Here is a 19,131-nt window from a genome sequence, read left to right as displayed (position 1 = left end):
TAGATAGATAGATAGATAGATAGATAGATAGATAGATAGATAGATAGATAGATAGATAGATAGATAGATAGATAGATAGATAGATAGATAGATAGATAGATAGATAGATAGATAGATAGATAGATAGATAGATAGATAGATAGATAGATAGATAGATAGATAGATAGATAGATAGATAGATAGATAGATAGATAGATAGATAGATAGATAGATAGATAGATAGATAGATAGATAGATAGATAGATAGATAGATAGATAGATAGATAGATAGATAGATAGATAGATAGATAGATAGATAGATAGATAGATAGATAGATAGATAGATAGATAGATAGATAGATAGATAGATAGATAGATAGATAGATAGATAGATAGATAGATAGATAGATAGATAGATAGATAGATAGATAGATAGATAGATAGATAGATAGATAGATAGATAGATAGATAGATAGATAGATAGATAGATAGATAGATAGATAGATAGATAGATAGATAGATAGATAGATAGATAGATAGATAGATAGATAGATAGATAGATAGATAGATAGATAGATAGATAGATAGATAGATAGATAGATAGATAGATAGATAGATAGATAGATAGATAGATAGATAGATAGATAGATAGATAGATAGATAGATAGATAGATAGATAGATAGATAGATAGATAGATAGATAGATAGATAGATAGATAGATAGATAGATAGATAGATAGATAGATAGATAGATAGATAGATAGATAGATAGATAGATAGATAGATAGATAGATAGATAGATAGATAGATAGATAGATAGATAGATAGATAGATAGATAGATAGATAGATAGATAGATAGATAGATAGATAGATAGATAGATAGATAGATAGATAGATAGATAGATAGATAGATAGATAGATAGATAGATAGATAGATAGATAGATAGATAGATAGATAGATAGATAGATAGATAGATAGATAGATAGATAGATAGATAGATAGATAGATAGATAGATAGATAGATAGATAGATAGATAGATAGATAGATAGATAGATAGATAGATAGATAGATAGATAGATAGATAGATAGATAGATAGATAGATAGATAGATAGATAGATAGATAGATAGATAGATAGATAGATAGGTAGATAGATAGATAGATAGATAGATAGATAGGTAGGTAGGTAGGTAGGTAGGTAGATAGATAGATAGATAGATAGATAGATAGATAGATAGATAGATAGATAGATAGATAGATAGATAGATAGATAGATAGATAGATAGATAGATAGATAGATAGATAGATAGATAGATAGATAGATAGATAGATAGATAGATAGATAGATAGATAGATAGATAGATAGATAGATAGATAGATAGATAGATAGATAGATAGATAGATAGATAGATAGATAGATAGATAGATAGATAGATAGATAGATAGATAGATAGATAGATAGATAGATAGATAGATAGATAGATAGATAGATAGATAGATAGATAGATAGATAGATAGATAGATAGATAGATAGATAGATAGATAGATAGATAGATAGATAGATAGATAGATAGATAGATAGATAGATAGATAGATAGATAGATAGATAGATAGATAGATAGATAGATAGATAGATAGATAGATAGATAGATAGATAGATAGATAGATAGATAGATAGATAGATAGATAGATAGATAGATAGATAGATAGATAGATAGATAGATAGATAGATAGATAGATAGATAGATAGGTAGGTAGGTAGGTAGGTAGGTAGGTAGGTAGGTAGGTAGGTAGGTAGGTAGGTAGGTAGATAGATAGATAGATAGATAGATAGATAGATAGATAGATAGATAGATAGATAGATAGATAGATAGATAGATAGATAGATAGATAGATAGATAGATAGATAGATAGATAGAACTTTGGAGAACATTGGAGATAACATTGGAGAAGCCATAAGGAGACAAAATATCAACGAAAGTAACAGATGCATCTGAGGGACGAAGCGGATTGATGTTAAAATCTCCCATAATTATGACAGGAAGTCCTAGTACAGAAAGTTTTTCTAACATTAATTCAAGGATCCCGAAGAATTCTTCGTAAGAACCTGACGGTGGTCTATAAACAACGCTATACATGAATGCCCTGCATCGGACAAGGAGCGATTCAATGTTTTGGTTCAAAACTGTGTTGTCAGATGCAACTTCATAGCAAAGGCCTTGTTTAATATAAACTGCAACACCACCGCCTATTTTAGTTTTTCTGCATAAAGCTTCATAACTGTAACCATCAAAATGCAAGATGTCATCAGAATCCCTGAACCATAGATAGATAGATAAAGAGGAGGAGGGAAAGGCAGGGATGTTAACCAGAAAGGAGTTCCGGTTGGCTACCCTGCACTGGGGAAGAGGGATTAGGGGACTAAAAGGAGGAAGAGAGAAGGGGAAAACGCATAACACACACACGCACAACGCTGTCACAATTTGTCACTCAATCCAGTCGCTCTCAAGTAGGCAAAGAGTGCCTTGTATGCCATGTATAATCCCTGAACCAGTTTTTTGAAAAACCCAAAACATCAAACTCATGTTTTAACGAAGATAAAAAAACTGCAAACCTCTTCATCCTTGTTAGGCAAACTGTGCGCATTTAGGTGGTAAAAGAAAAAACATTTGGCCTGCTTTTTCAATCATAAAGAAATGCTACGCAAGGATTCTGTCATGATAGAAAAGACCAGCGTCAGGACGTGCCATTCTGCTGAAAACCCGGCCGCAGCAGTAAGCGCTCGCCGCTTATCATTACATTTTTTCCAGATCTGGCAGATCTTTCTTTCTACCACACGGCCATGCCATGAGAACCGCACGACAGTTCATCCATTTCTATTTTAGAGATGCCAGGCGAAATCTAGCAATAATAACTGATTCCTTTCCAGCTTTCGCTGGCAAGCGATGCAGGGCTTCAAGATCCGAGTCCTCTAGGGTTGGGAGTTGTAGCGAGGCCGCAAGCTATTCATTATCTCGATAAGGTTTTCATGCTGTTCCTGAACGATTCCGTGCACTTCCATGTTGAGTCTGCGGTTGTACTGCTCTAATTCATTAATTTGAAGCCTTATTTGCCTGGTTACAGGGGATTTTCTATTTTCAATGTTTTCTACCTTTTTCTTTAGGGCAGCCATGTCGTTCGTTTGTTTCTCAAGATTTTCTGGCACGGTGTCATACTGCTCAGAAACCAATTTAATTGAGCTTCCAACTCCATCAACTTTCGCAACAAGTTCCCTGATTGCGTCGACCTTTGCAACAAGAGGAAGAAGCAGGGAAAGTTTGTCATTCAGGCCATCTAGCTGGCGCTCATTTTCAGCTCTCGTAGGAGCAGCTGGCTTTTCTTTTTCGCAGAATCACAAGGTGGGCATTTCCATGTCGACTTAATATCGAGTCACGCTTGTTTCGAAAGGATAGGATAGGATAGTTACATGTTAAGGATAGTTACATGTGGAGCACACTAAGCACTTTCCATCATCACTCGCTTCCTCATTGCAGGCTAAACATTCCAGGACATGGTAGTGCTTGTCCTTCGTCTTTGCGTCCGTGTGTGTTTTTTCGCGCTTTTCGTCTTACAATGCATTACCAACTAGTCCGAACCCACACCTTACTAAACATGCCAACATGAACCTCAAATGAGGGTTGACTGAAGACCACAGCAGGAAACAAAATAGCAGAGGCAGAAGCAATAGTGCGCAAAATCGATGTTTAAAGAAGGTATCCTAAAAAACTCCAACCTGCAAGAGTATTGCGTGGCAGTTAGAGCAGATCCGAGAAGGCAAGATCGAAGAAAACGTAACTGCAAAAATATTGCGTGGCAGTTGGAGCAGATCCGCAGCGTGCAGCCTGCCGCCGCTGCTGCGTGTAAATGTGGGCGCAGCCTGTGGATATAGCCAGGGCACCTCGATGCTCCGGAAGACGACAAACTGGTCAGCAGTCCTTATCAGGCGGGTGGGGGAAAGTCAGGCTCAAGCAAAATCTGCGAAGGCGAGATCGAAGCAAACGTAACCGCAAAAATATTGCGTGGCAGTTGGAGCAGATCCGCAGCGTGCACCCTGCCGCCGCTGCTGCGTGCAAATGTGGGCGCAGAATGTGGTTGCAACCAGGGCACCTCGGTGTTCCGGAAGACGACAAACTGGTCAGCAGTCCTTATCAAGCGGGTGGGAGAAAGGCTCAAACAAAATCTGCGAAGGCGAGATCGAAGCAAGCGTAACCGAAAAAATATTGTGTGGCAGTCGGAGCAGATCCGCAGCGTGCAGCCTGCCGCCGCTGCTGCGTGCAAATGTGGGAGCAGCCTGTGGATATATCCAGGGCACCTCAATGCTCCGGAAGACGACACACTGGTCAGCAGTCCTTATCAAGCGGGTGGGAGAAAGTCAGGCTCAAACAAAATCTGCGAAGGCGAGATCGAAGCAAGCGTAACCGAAAAAATATTGTGTGGCAGTTAGAGCAGATCCGCAGCGTGCAGCCTGCCGCCGCTGCTGCGTGCAAATGTGGGCGCAGCCTGTGGATATATCCAGGCCCCCTCGATGCTCAGGAAGACGACACACTGGTCAGCAGTCCTTATCAAGCGGGTGGGAGAAAGTCAGGCTCAAACAAAATCTGCGAAGGCGAGATCGAAGCAAGCGTAACCGCAAAAATATTCCGTGGCAGTTGAAGCAGATCCGCAGCATGCACCCTGCCGCCGCTGCTCTGTGCAAATGTGGGCGCAGCCTGTGGATGCAGCCAGGGCACCTCGATGCTCCGTAAGACGACAAACTGGTCAGCAGTCCTTATCAGACAGGTGGCGGAAAGTCAGGCTCAAACAAAATCTGCGAAGGCGAGATCGAAGCAAACGTAACTGCAAAAATATTGCGTGGCAGTTGGAGCAGATCCGCAGCGTGCAGCCTGCCCCCGCTGCTGTGTGCAAATGTGGGCGCAGCCTTTGGATGCAGCCAGGGCATCTCGATCCTCCGGAAGACGACAAACTGGTCAGCAGTCCTTATCAGGCGGGTGGGGAAATGCCAGGCTCAAGCCAAATCTGCGAAGGCGAGATCGAAGCAAGCATAACCGCAAAAATATTGCGTGGCAGTTGGAGCCGATCCGCAGCGTGCACCGTGCCGCCGCTGCTGTGTGCAAATGTGGGCGCAGCCTGTGGATATAGCCAGGGCACCTCGATGTTCCGGAAGACGACACACTGGTCAGCAGTCCTTATCAGGCGGGTGGGTGAAAGTCAGGCTCAAACAATATCTGCGAAGGCGAGATCGAAGCAAGCGTAACCGAAAAAAATATTGCGTGGCAGTTGGAGCCGATCCGCAGCGTGCACCGTGCCGCCGCTGCTGTGTGCAAATGTGGGCGCAGCCTTTGGATGCAGCCAGAGCACCTCGATCCTCCGGAAGACGACAAACTGGCTCCCCAGCCAGCAGTCCTTATCAGGCGGGTGGGAGAAAGTCAGGCTCAAACAAAATCTGCGAAGGCGAGATCGAAGCAAGCGTAACTGCAAAAATATTGCGTGGCAGTTGGAGCAGATCCGCAGCATGCACCCTGCCGCCGCTGCTGTTTGCAAATGTGGGCGCAGCCTGTGGATGCAGCCAGGGCACCTCGATGCTCCGTAAGACGACAAACTGGTTCCCCAGTCAGCAGTCCTTATCTGGCGGGTGGGGGAAAGTCAGGCTCAAACAAAATCTGCGAAAGCGAGATCGAGGGAAGCGTAACTGCAAAAATAATGCGTGGCAGTTGGAGCAGATCCGCAGCGTGCACCGTGCCGCCGCTGCTGCGTGCAAATGTGGGCGCAGCCTGTGGTTGCAGCCAGGGCTCCTCGATGTTCCGGAAGACGACAAACTGGTCAGCAGTCCTTATCAAGCGGATGGGAGAAAGTCAGGCTCAAACAACATCTGCGAAGGCGAGATCGAAGCAAGCGTAACGACAAAAATATTGCGTGGCAGTTGGAGCAGATCCGCAGCATGCACCCTGCCGGCGCTGCTGTTTGCAAATGTGGGCGCAGCCTGTGGATGCAGCCAGGGCACCTCGATGCTCCGGAAGACGACAAACTGGTCAGCAGTCCTTATCAGGCGGGTGGGGGAAAGTCAGGCTCAAACAAAATCTGCGAAGGCGAGATCGAAGCAAGCGTAACTGCAAAAATATTTCGTGGCAGTTGGAGCAGATCCGCAGCGTGCAGCCTGCCGCCGCTGCTGTGTGCAAATGTGGGCGCAGCCTTTGGATGCAGCCCGGGCACCTCAATCCTCCGGAAGACGGCAAACTGGTTCCCCAGTCAGCAGTCCTTATCAGGCGGGTGGGGGAAAGTCAGGCTCAAACAAAATCTGCGAAGGCGAGATCGAGGGAAGCGTAACTGCAAAAATAATGCGTGGCAGTTGGAGCAGATCCGCAGAATGCAGCCTGCCGCCGCTGCTGTGTGCAAATGAGGACGCAGCCTGTGGATGCAGCCAGGGCACCTCGATGCTCCGGAAGACGACAAACTGGTTCCCCAGTCAGCAGTCCTTATCAGGCGGGTGGGAGAAAGTCAGGCTCAAACAAAATCTGCTAAGGCGAGATCGAAGCAAGCGTAACTGCAAAAATATTGCGTGGCAGTTGGAGCAGATCCGCAGCGTGCAGCCTGCCGCCGCTGCTGTGTGCAAATCTGGGCGCAGCCTGTGGATGCAGCCAGGGCACCTCGATCCTCCGGAAGACGGCAAACTGGTTCCCCAGTCAGCAGTCCTTATCAGGCGGGTGGGGGAAAGTCAGGCTCAAACAAAATCTGCGAAGGCGAGATCGAAGGAAGCGTAAGTGCAAAAATATTGCGTGGCAGTTGGGGCAGATCCGCAGCGTGCAGCCTGCCGCCGCTGCTGTGTGCAAATGTGGCGCAGCGTTTGGATGAGCCAGGGCACCTCGATCCTCCGGAAGACGACAAACTGGTCAGCAGTCCTTATCAGGCGGGTGGGAGAAAGTCAGGCTCAAACAAAATCTGCGAAGGCGATATCGAAGGAAGCGTAACTGCAAAAATATTGCGTGGCAGTTGGAGCAGATCCGCAGCGTGCAGCCTGCCGCCGCTGCTGTATGCAAATGTGGGCGCAGCCTTTGGATGCAGCCAGGGCACCTCGATGCTCCGGAAGGCGACAAACTGGTCAGCAGTCCTTATCAGGCGGGTGGGGGAAAGTCAGGCTCAAACAATATCTGCGAAGGCGAGATCGAAGCAAGCGTAACCAAAAAATATTGCGTGGCAGTAGGAGCAGATCTGCAGCGTGCAGCCTGCCGCCGCTGCTGTGTGCAAATGTGGGCGCAGCGTTTGGATGAGCCAGGGCACCTCGATCCTCCGGAAGACGACAAACTGGTCAGCAGTCCTTATCAGGCGGGTGGGAGAAAGTCAGGCTCAAACAAAATCTGCGAAGGCGAGATCGAAGGAAGCGTAACTGCAAAAATATTGCGTGGCAGTTGGAGCAGATCTGCAGCGTGCAGCCTGCCGCCGCTGCTGTGTGCAAATGTGGGCGCAGCGTTTCGATGAGCCAGGGCACCTCGATCCTCCGGAAGACGACAAACTGGTCAGCAGTCCTTATCAGGCGGGTGGGAGAAAGTCAGGCTCAAACAAAATCTGCGAAGGCGAGATCGAAGCAAGCGTAACTGGAAAAATATTGCGTGGCAGTTGGAGCAGATCCGCAGCGTGCAGCCTGCCGCCGCTGCTGTGTGCAAATGTGGGCGCAGCCTTTGGATGCAGCCAGGGCGCCTCAATCCCCCGGAAGACGACAAACTGGTTCCCCAGTCAGCAGTATTATCAGGCGGGCGGGAGAAAGTCAGGCTCAAACCAAATCTGCGAAGGCGAGATCGAAGCAAGCGTAACTGCAAAAATATTGCGTGGCAGTTGGAGCAGATCCGCAGCGTGCAGCCTGCCGCCGCTGCTGTGTGCAAATGTGGGCGCAGCCTTTGGATGCAGCCAGGGCACCTCAATCCCCCGGAAGACGACAAACTGGTTCCCCAGTCAGCAGTCCTTATCAGGCGGGTGGGAGAAAGTCAGGCTCAAACAAAATCTGCGAAGGCGAGATCGAAGGAAGCGTAACTGCAAAAATATTGCGTGGCAGTTGGAGCAGATCCGCAGCGTGCAGCCTGCCGCCGCTGCTGTGTGCAAATCTGGGCGCAGCCTGTGGATGCAGCCAGGGCACCTCGATCCTCCGGAAGACGGCAAACTGGTTCCCCAGTCAGCAGTCCTTATCAGGCGGGTGGGGGAAAGTCAGGCTCAAACAAAATCTGCGAAGGCGAGATCGAAGGAAGCGTAAGTGCAAAAATATTGCGTGGCAGTTGGGGCAGATCCGCAGCGTGCAGCCTGCCGCCGCTGCTGTGTGCAAATGTGGCGCAGCGTTTGGATGAGCCAGGGCACCTCGATCCTCCGGAAGACGACAAACTGGTCAGCAGTCCTTATCAGGCGGGTGGGAGAAAGTCAGGCTCAAACAAAATCTGCGAAGGCGATATCGAAGGAAGCCTAACTGCAAAAATATTGCGTGGCAGTTGGAGCAGATCCGCAGCGTGCAGCCTGCCGCCGCTGCTGTATGCAAATGTGGGCGCAGCCTTTGGATGCAGCCAGGGCACCTCGATGCTCCGGAAGGCGACAAACTGGTCAGCAGTCCTTATCAGGCGGGTGGGGGAAAGTCAGGCTCAAACAATATCTGCGAAGGCGAGATCGAAGCAAGCGTAACCAAAAAATATTGCGTGGCAGTAGGAGCAGATCTGCAGCGTGCAGCCTGCCGCCGCTGCTGTGTGCAAATGTGGGCGCAGCGTTTGGATGAGCCAGGGCACCTCGATCCTCCGGAAGACGACAAACTGGTCAGCAGTCCTTATCAGGCGGGTGGGAGAAAGTCAGGCTCAAACAAAATCTGCGAAGGCGAGATCGAAGGAAGCGTAACTGCAAAAATATTGCGTGGCAGTTGGAGCAGATCTGCAGCGTGCAGCCTGCCGCCGCTGCTGTGTGCAAATGTGGGCGCAGCGTTTCGATGAGCCAGGGCACCTCGATCCTCCGGAAGACGACAAACTGGTCAGCAGTCCTTATCAGGCGGGTGGGAGAAAGTCAGGCTCAAACAAAATCTGCGAAGGCGAGATCGAAGGAAGCGTAACTGCAAAAATATTGCGTGGCAGTTGGAGCAGATCTGCAGCGTGCAGCCTGCCGCCGCTGCTGTGTGCAAATGTGGGCGCAGCGTTTCGATGAGCCAGGGCACCTCGATCCTCCGGAAGACGACAAACTGGTCAGCAGTCCTTATCAGGCGGGTGGGAGAAAGTCAGGCTCAAACAAAATCTGCGAAGGCGAGATCGAAGGAAGCGTAACTGCAAAAATATTGCGTGGCAGTAGGAGCAGATCCGCAGAGTGCAGCCTGCCGCCGCTGCTGTGTGCAAATGTGGGCGCAGCCTGTGGATGCAGCCGGGGCACCTCGATGCTCCGGAAGACGACAAACTGGTTCCCCAGTCAGCAATCCTTATAAGGCGGGTGGGAGAAAGTCAGGCTCAAACCAAATCTGCGAAGGCGAGATCGAAGCAAGCGTAACCAAAAAATATTGCGTGGCAGTAGGAGCAGATCTGCAGCGTGCAGCCTGCCGCCGCTGCTGTGTGCAAATGTGGGCGCAGCGTTTGGATGAGCCAGGGCACCTCGATCCTCCGGAAGACGACAAACTGGTCAGCAGTCCTTATCAGGCGGGTGGGAGAAAGTCAGGCTCAAACAAAATCTGCGAAGGCGAGATCGAAGGAAGCGTAACTGCAAAAATATTGCGTGGCAGTAGGAGCAGATCCGCAGCGTGCAGCCTGCCGCCGCTGCTGTGTGCAAATGTGGGCGCAGCCTGTGGATGCAGCCGGGGCACCTCGATGCTCCGGAAGACGACAAACTGGTTCCCCAGTCAGCAATCCTTATAAGGCGGGTGGGAGAAAGTCAGGCTCAAACCAAATCTGCGAAGGCGAGATCGAAGCAAGCGTAACCAAAAAATATTGCGTGGCAGTAGGAGCAGATCTGCAGCGTGCAGCCTGCCGCCGCTGCTGTGTGCAAATGTGGGCGCAGCGTTTGGATGAGCCAGGGCACCTCGATCCTCCGGAAGACGACAAACTGGTCAGCAGTCCTTATCAGGCGGGTGGGAGAAAGTCAGGCTCAAACAAAATCTGCGAAGGCGAGATCGAAGGAAGCGTAACTGCAAAAATATTGCGTGGCAGTTGGAGCAGATCCGCAGCGTGCAGCCTGCCGCCGCTGCTGTGTGCAAATGTGGGCGCAGCCTGTGGATGCAGCCGGGGCACCTCGATGCTCCGGAAGACGACAAACTGGTTCCCCAGTCAGCAATCCTTATAAGGCGGGTGGGAGAAAGTCAGGCTCAAACCAAATCTGCGAAGGCGAGATCGAAGGAAGCGTAACTGCAAAAATATTGCGTGGCAGTTGGAGCAGATCTGCAGCGTGCAGCCTGCCGCCGCTGCTGTGTGCAAATGTGGGCGCAGCGTTTGGATGAGCCAGGGCACCTCGATCCTCCGGAAGACGACAAACTGGTCAGCAGTCCTTATCAGGCGGGTGGGAGAAAGTCAGGCTCAAACAAAATCTGCGAAGGCGAGATCGAAGGAAGCGTAACTGCAAAAATATTGCGTGGCAGTTGGAGCAGATCCGCAGCGTGCAGCCTGCCGCTGCTGCTGTATGCAAATGTGGGCGCAGCCTTTGGATGCAGCCAGGGCACCTCGATCCTCCGGAAGACGACAAACTAGTCAGCAGTCCTTATCAGGCGAGTGGGAGAAAGTCAGGCTCAAACGAAATCTGCGACGGCGAGATCGAAGCAAGCGTAACCGCAAAAATATTGCGTGGCAGTTGGAGCAGATCCGCAGAGTGCAGCCTGCCGCCGCTGCTGTGTGCAAATGTGGGCGCAGCCTGTGGATGCAGCCGGGGCACCTCGATGCTCCGGAAGACGACAAACTGGTTCCCCAGTCAGCAGTCCTTATCAGGCGGGTGGGAGAAAGTCAGGCTCAAACCAAATCTGCGAAGGCGAGATCGAAGCAAGCGTAACTGCAAAAATATTGCGTGGCAGTTGGAGCAGATCCGCAGCGTGCAGCCTGCCGCCGCTGCTGTGTGCAAATGTGGGCGCAGCCTTTGGATGCAGCCAGGGCACCTCAATCCCCCGGAAGACGACAAACTGGTTCCCCAGTCAGCAGTCCTTATCAGGCGGGTGGGAGAAAGTCAGGCTCAAACAAAATCTGCGAAGGCGAGATCGAAGGAAGCGTAACTGCAAAAATATTGCGTGGCAGTTGGAGCAGATCCGCAGCGTGCAGCCTGCCGCCGCTGCTGTGTGCAAATGTGGGCGCAGCCTTTGGATGCAGCCAGGGCACATCGATGCTCTGGAAGACGACAAACTGGTCAGCAGTCCTTATCAGACAGGTGGCGGAAAGTCAGGTTCAAACAAAATCTGCGAAGGCGAGATCGAAGCAAACGTAACTGCAAAGATATTGCGTGGCAGTTGGAGCAGATCCGCAGCGTGCAGCCTGCCGCCGCTGCTGTGTGCAAATGTCCTAGCCATAGGTGCACTTAAAGAGTGTCGTTAAGTTGCATCAATGACGCTCTGACCGCGGCACACCGGTTCTCGCAGGTCCGTAAGCGGCTCATGGCCAAGGTGGGCGTGATCAACGCAGTGGGCGACGTCTCTCCTTGCTCGTCCGTGCTGAGCTGGTCCCGCGACAGCATCAGCAGCAGCCGCAACAGCTTCCTGGACGGCAGCCAAAACCACACCGTCTCCACGCCGGACTCATCCGTCCACCGCCTGAAGGCGTTCAACCTCAAGTAGGCTGTGCAGTCTCCTACGAACAGACTACTCGACCGCTCCGTGCCGGTGATGAGTTTCCTCCATTAGACTTTGGCCCGCACGTCGCAGTGCCCTAACGCTCAACGTGTCTCTGCTGGAGCACGACGAACCATAGTGCGCAACGTTCTTGAACCTCGTGTGGCCGGGTAGAGCCGCAGACAGCAACTGCGAAGAATTCGAAATTCACGTGACGCTGCTTTCCTGCGCGGGCATCCTATCGATTGAGCCTGACGAGAATGGTGTAGAACCATCGCATTTCGCCGTCTACGCTGTGGGCAGACCGGCGAAGAACCCTACCAAAGCGTCGCGATGCACCGTCGTTCGTCCAGGCGAGGCGAACGTCTGTCAGTGTGCAGATCTGTGCGCGTCACCTCTCGTGATCCCGCAGGCTACGAACTACGTCCCGTGCCGCCGTGTGCCTGAGGCCGTTCCCCGTCTGCTGCCTCCGCACCACAAGGGGAAAAGGCATTTTTAGAATGTCACCTTCGAGTGGGAAGGCTTCTGCCCTGGCGTGTTGTTTTGGAACAGACTATGTACCTACGGTCGCCCGCAGTGTCGCGCAGTCTTCGTTCTGCGCTCGAAAGTGTTTGATCTGCCACTGTATTTTGTTTTCTCGTTTTCTGTGTTTATTGAGCTAGCATAGTCTTTGAACCCGAAAAAACTGCTCCGTCGGTTTACAGCGACATGCGAGCGGCGACACGTGACTGTGCGTGTGTTGCTTCCTGCCCATTTCGGACTACCTACGAGGGCTCCACACTTTGGGGCTATTTCACCGTGTGCGCAAACAACGAACCTGTCCGCATGAATGAAAGAGTAGCATCAGACGAATGCAGTGCAACAACCGGAGCACAACTAAGAAACAGCAAAGAGGCGTGACAGAGTTAACAAGGCCTACAAAGACACCTGTGATGCCCCGACTTGTTGCAGTTTTTTCTTTGTTGTGTGGTGTTCACGTCGGACAAGACACGTCACCGAAGGGGGTGACCTGCCTCACTGCTTGTGTAGCGCCGCGCATTCTGGAACTACTTCTCGAAGTCGCGACACAACACGAGACACACGTTAAGTGATACAAGCCATGACCGTAGGTCTGGCGTAAGCAACGAAACAGAAGAAGTTGATGCAAGAACCACAGCGAGGGCGTTTTCTACTATGCTCCTGCGCTGACGCATCCAGAACGCATCCAGGATGTGTAACGCCGGTTTCCTTACTTGAGTAGATGAAGCTCACAAAAACACAGCACACAAGAGAAGAAAGACACGAGACAGGCGCTACTGGTCTACTTTTCTACTGATCTCTACTGATCTCGGTGGGTGGACTAGCCCTGGGATTCAGTGTGCTGCAAGAAATACGCAAGGGGCACGACACTACCAATCACGCCGAGACTGCCTTTCTTTTTTTTGACAACCATTCAGATATACTAACTTCAGTACCTCGGATGTCAATTGGGGCGCTAGATTAGCTAGGCAATGGTTCAGACGCGCGTGAAAGAAGCCCTGTGCTGTGCACTTGTGTGGCTATAGCGTGGCTTTACTATGCAGTTAACACGAAGAATGACCTAATCTCTTTTTGAGAGCTTGCAACGATCAAGCGCGTAGCCAAAATTTATACATTTCAGCCAAGGGGCTGGCCACAGGATGGCAGCCCACATGCCTGTTTAATGATAGCGAATGCATTTGCGTTAACATAAAATTAACGTTAACACGGATAGAGGGAGAGCCTTAGTCCCAGGTTTCGACATCGAAGCATCGAACTGAGGGTCACCCTCAACCATCGTTCACTCTGTTATTCGTACCCAGAAGTACCGTCTGCCTGCCTTCTGTTTATAGCAGGCAGTGTTGAGCAGGAGTACGTTTATGAAGAGCGTACATCGTGTTCGTTTGGTTGGTCCGCATGCACCACATTATTTCTTTCAAGTGTTCCATCCTGAAACCGTAACATGCACCAAACTAATAAACTTGGTGGTGCAAATGCAATCTTTTTCAGCACAAATAAAGTTGGGACGACGCGGGATTACGAATACGTTTAATTCCTTTCGTTCACTTTTCGAGCAATAAACTGTGTTTTACAGCATTGTGGGCTTTTGTTTGCAAGCAACTTTGCCTACTGTATTTGGAGTCACATAGTGCATCGCATCGGAACAAGTGGATCCTTTACAGAACACGCTTATTCTTGATAGAAGAGGATAAGCCTGAGCATCTTGGTTGTTCATAATTAAAGAGAAATAATAGCGCACAAAAGAAGCTCGAAGGGTTAAACAATACCGTCGTAAACTTGATGGGCCAGTTGTATCGTTTTTGTGTGCAGCGCAAAGTACGAGAACGAAGAAAAGAACAGACAGCGCTGACTGACAACTTATTTATGTGCCATCGCTTCAGAGGTAATAACAACACTAATTTATTCGCAGAAATTGACATGAATATATACATAGCTCGACGCGTAGCAGGTGAAAGGGGCGATAACCAAATCGAAAACCGAAGCTATTTATCTTTTTCTAAGTCTTGCCAAGCACGCGTCAAGGAACAAAGTAAAATCACAGTACACTGTACTGAAGGGCGACTTCAGTACGAAGGTGGGCAAGAAACAGGCTGGCGACCACGCGATAGGCGACTATGGGATAGGTTCTATATAGGAATAGCGGGAGAGTTATTAGTAGAGTTCGCAGATAGAAATAACTTACGGATAATGAATATTTCCTTCCGCTAGCGAGAGAACAGGAAGTAGAACTGGAAGAGCCCCAATGGTGAGACTAAAAATGAAGTCACCTTCATGCTATGCGCTCAACCTGGCATAGTTCAGGGTGTGCACTTCCTCGGAAAGGTGCGCTGTAGCGACCACAGAGTGGTAAAGTCTCGAATTAGCCTAGATTTGAAGAGGGAATGGAATAAGTTAGTGACGAGAAAGTCTATTAGCGAGTTAGCGGCAAGAGGAAAATACAGGAATTCAGGATTTCTCTGCAGAACAGATATGCGGCTTTTACTGAGGAAGATGATCTTGAGGTCCATACAATGAACGATAACCTAACAGCTATCATTCTCAGCATGCTCTAAAGAATGAAGGAAGCCTATAAGCGCTGAAGAAGAAACTAGGCATAAGTAAAAACCAGATGTATGCGTTAAGAGACAAGGCGGGAAATGTCGTCACAATATGTATAAGATAGTTAAAGTAGAGAAGAGTTCCACAAAAATCTGTACAGTAGGCAATGTAATCAGAATGTTAATGAGAGAGACAGTAGCGCACAGCAATGCGTCGACCCACCAGTAACGAATGAGGAAGTAAAGAAAGCCTTAGAAGCAATGGAAAGGGGAAAAGCAGCTGGGGAGGATCAGGCAACAGCAGATGTTTGAAGGACGGAGGGTAGATAGTGCAAGAAAAACTAGGCACCCTGTATACGCAATACCTTTTGACCTCCACCGTACCAGAAGAACGCAAACATTATCTTAGTTCATAAAGAAGGAGACGCCAGGGACTTGAAAAATTACAGACCGATCAGCTTACTGTGCGTTGCCTACAATGCAATTTCTAAGACTTTAATCAACCAAATCATCAGGCAGGCTATCGTAAAGGATATTCCACAATAGATCATATTCGCGCTATCAATCAGGTGATAGAGAAGTGCGCAGAATATAACCAACTTCTATATATAGCTTTCACTGATTACGACAAAGCATTCGATTCAGTGGAAACCTCAGCAGTCATACAGGCATTGGGTAATCAGTGTGTAGAAGAGCCTTATGTCAAAAAGCTGGAAGATATACGTATATAGCAACTGCACAGCGACCATAGTCCTCCATGAAGTCAGCAATAAAATTCGAATAAGGAAGGGTGTCAGGCAAGGGGAAACGATCTCGCCAATGCTATTCGCCGCCTGTTTAGAGGAGGTATTCCGAGGCCTGAATTGGGAACAATTGGGGACAAGAGATAATAGAAAATACCTAAATAGTCTGCGATTCGCTGATGACATTGCCTTGCCGAGTCACGCAGGAGGTGAACTGCATATCATGATCAAAGGGCTAGACAGGCAGAGCAGAACGCTGGGCCTAAAAATTAACATGCAGAAAACCACGGTAATGTTCAAGTCTAGCAAGGGAACAGCAGTTCACAATTGGCCGCGAGAGCCTGGAAGTTGTGAAGAATGGGGCGGAGCGCGTATGGTAGGTTCTCTCAGATCATGGATGGCAATTTGCCAATATTCCTCAAGAGAAAAGTGTACAACAGCTGTATCTTACCGGTACTCACCCCCGGGGCAGAAACGTGGAGGCTAACGAAAAGAGTTCAGCTCAAGTTAGGAGCAACGCAGCGAGCCATGGAAAGAAAAATGAAAGGTGTAACGTTAAGTGACCGGAAGCGGGCTGAGTGGTTGAGAGAACCAACGCGGGTTAATGACATCCTAATCGAAATCAAGAGGAAGAAATAGCCTTGGGCAGGGCATGTGATGCGAAAAACTAAAGAAGTTTTTTAGAAAAGTTTTCCTGAGTACAAGCACGTTTACAGGAACTTTTTTCCCAATGTAATCTGAAGTGTTCTGTGCAAAAAGCCTTCTTAGAAGGTTTTTTTTTTCTCACGTGCTTTTTCGGTATTATTTTTTACGTTTTTAATGCATTTTGGTTTTGTCATCATCCTTCCAGATCTCATTCAGTCATGTCTCTTAGGACCTGTACACCACGTGTCATGCATCTTAATTGTTCTTTCGCCACTCATCGTTTTTAGCTAAGTCGTTTTAGTGTTGTATTTTATCGCTTTTATGATCCTTCACATCTTTCTGACGTTTGCCGCAGCTGATAGGTGGTGTGACGGTGTGCCTATATATTACGTGTTTCTGTCAATAAAATAATCAGTTGTCAGTAGCGCGTTGTCCTGTCCACTGTTCTTGTGATTGTGTCTTATTTTGCGCAAACGTTTGTACATAGAACTATGCACCGACTAGCCCTGCAACAAATGTTACTTCAGTCCCATGACGGAGCCAAGTCTTGGATGTACGATAAAGCCCGAAAACAGATTTGTTGATTGCACTGAGGGACTGGTGTACGAGCTTCCACTATCATGTGGGACAAATAGGGCGGTGCCTGACTGGAACATTAGGTTTGGTTGATGGCGGTTTAACGTGCCAAAGCAACTCGGGCTATGAGGGACGCCGTAGTGAAGAGCTTCAAAAGTTTCAACCACCTGGGGGTCCTTAACGTGCACTGACATCACACCGTACACGGGCCTCTAGAATTTTGCCTCCACTGAAATTCGACCGCCACGGGGGGGAATCAAACCGGCGTCTTTCGGGTAGCGAGCGCCATAACCACTGAGCCACCGCGGCGGCTGAATGAAAGATTAAGAGGGCATAAAAACAGCGTAGCTAACTCTAAGGACCGTAACCTGCCACTTCGCTGCCTGGAATGCACAAAGGAACACAAAAAAAAACAGTGCAAATCTTTGTTTGACGAATGCAAAACTCCCAGGAAAAGCAAGGACCGTATCACGAAAGAGGTGATTAAACCCAAAGAATCTTAGCTCTTGTGCCACCCCTTCCCTGCCCTTATCGTACAAAGACATAGAAAAAGATAAATAGCTTCGGTTTTCAACTAGTGCATTGCACCTGTTCCCATCTGCACGCATCAGCCACGCATCATATACTCATGTTGGGAATAAATGAGATGTCAGCGCTGTGTCCGCCCGCTTCTTCGTTGAACAAAAGACAAGACGAACGAGAAGACGCGGACAAGCGCTAGCTTTCAACTGACGATTCATTGCAATATCAGGAGCATAGGTATGTGGGATGTCGTTTCTCCTCAAGTACGAATCCCAACATAAAAACGTAACAAATATTTATTAGATTAGCGATGGCAGCGGACGAGCGTACCATCGCTACGCTCGACTCGGTAGAGGAAGGAAGAAGGCCGCTCTTCGCAGCCCCGTGCCGCCCGTTTTTGTAGCCACCGGCGGTGACGCGTGCCTCGGGTGACGCAGCGGTGGAGCTGTGTTTTATCGGTAACGCAGTCCAGCGTGTGGCCGTGTTACGCTCGGCCGGATGATAACAAGGCGGAGGCTGCGCGGAAATATGCGCAAAGTGTGTCCGCCCCGCCCCCCGGGGAGTGGAAAGCCCTCAGGGCTTGTAAATATCTGTGCGGCATACCCGACGTCCATAGCGTGTAGTGACAGAAGCAGGCTGCGATGTCGGGGGTCGAGGGTGGACGCCTGTGGGTGCAATGGTATTCCCTAGTTCGGCGATGCCGATGTAGGGTGGCTTCAGCCGGTTGTGTTGTGTTGTGTTTTATGGCACATAGGCAACTGAGGCCATCATGCGCCAAGAACAAGGTATAGGAAAAGTCTTTTGTTGAATATTATAGAAATGCAAGAATAATCCTTGCTCTAGCGGCCCTCAAACATTATTATTACCCAGTGAACACATACACAAATTTTATAAATGGCTACAAGTAAAAGCTTTAAAGAGGGCCGGGTAACCTCAGTAGCCTTCCTTGGCTGCGGAAGGACATCGAGGCTCCAAACCAATCAAAATAAAAGCCTCAGCTTTCTTCTCAGGCCTGAGAAATCGGCTGAGGTGTACTAAAATGCAAACACACCAGTGGGTAAAAATTTAGAGTCTCTTGAGAAATCCCGTTTCGTTAAGAAAGCTAAAAACGCATCATCTCCTAAAAGCAGTGCGGGATGTAAAGGAATGCATTTATTATAAAATTCAGTAAAATACGTTTTTCTTATTTCTTCCAGTTCCACACAAGAGAATAAAATGTGGTTAACCGTGAGTTCATCTCCACATTGTTGGCAAACAAGTTTGCCTTGTTTTGTTAGTGGGAAGTTGTGCGTAAGGTGCGTGTGGCCTATTCGGAGACGGCATAAGATCACTTCCTTGAAACGTTCTTGGTGCACACACGACTTAAATTCACCTGAAACTGGTCTTACCAAGTGTAGTTTATTTTTGACCTCATTGTTCCAAGCCAACTGCCATTTTTTCTTAGTTTCCTTGCTACTAATTTCATGCAATCATTAAACGGCACATTTACTTTCATTATTTCTTTGCCACGAGCTTTACCAGCACACACATCTGCTCTCTCATTGCCTTTTATTCCCACATGACTCGGGACCCAGCACAGTTTTATATTTTGTCCTTGAGCTGTGGCAGTTACTATGTTGTGTATGATGTCACCGAGCAGAGGAGAGCTTGCATTTTTAGAATGGAGAGCTCTAAGTACACTTAAGGAGTCTGTGTAAATAACAGCATTTTTGAGGTTCTCACATAGTATTTTTTCTATGGTCATCCATACTTCGTAGCACTCCGCGGTGAAGATGGACGAACACTGTGGTAGTCTTACTATTTGCTCCAAATTTCCTCGCACCACT

General features: G+C 48.5%; 1 protein-coding gene across 1 annotated transcript in view; it reads left to right on the top strand.

Moving 5' to 3' along the window:
* LOC144111247 (adhesion G-protein coupled receptor D1-like) overlaps nucleotides 1–12,065 on the top strand; it is a 204,423-nt gene extending 192,358 nt beyond the window's left edge. Inside the window, exon 7 of the mRNA XM_077644467.1 lies at nucleotides 11,575–12,065. Coding sequence (XP_077500593.1) covers nucleotides 11,575–11,769 — 195 coding nt within the window. The 3' untranslated portion in view covers nucleotides 11,770–12,065. The remainder of the gene's footprint in view (nucleotides 1–11,574) is intronic.
* The last annotated feature ends 7,066 nt before the right edge of the window (nucleotides 12,066–19,131 follow it).

The sequence above is a fragment of the Amblyomma americanum genome, chromosome 11 (genome assembly GCF_052857255.1).
Source record: "Amblyomma americanum isolate KBUSLIRL-KWMA chromosome 11, ASM5285725v1, whole genome shotgun sequence".
Classification (NCBI taxonomy): Eukaryota; Metazoa; Arthropoda; class Arachnida; order Ixodida; family Ixodidae; genus Amblyomma; species Amblyomma americanum.
Note: the sequence above shows the minus strand (reverse complement) of the source record. Positions and strands in the feature narration are given on the sequence as shown.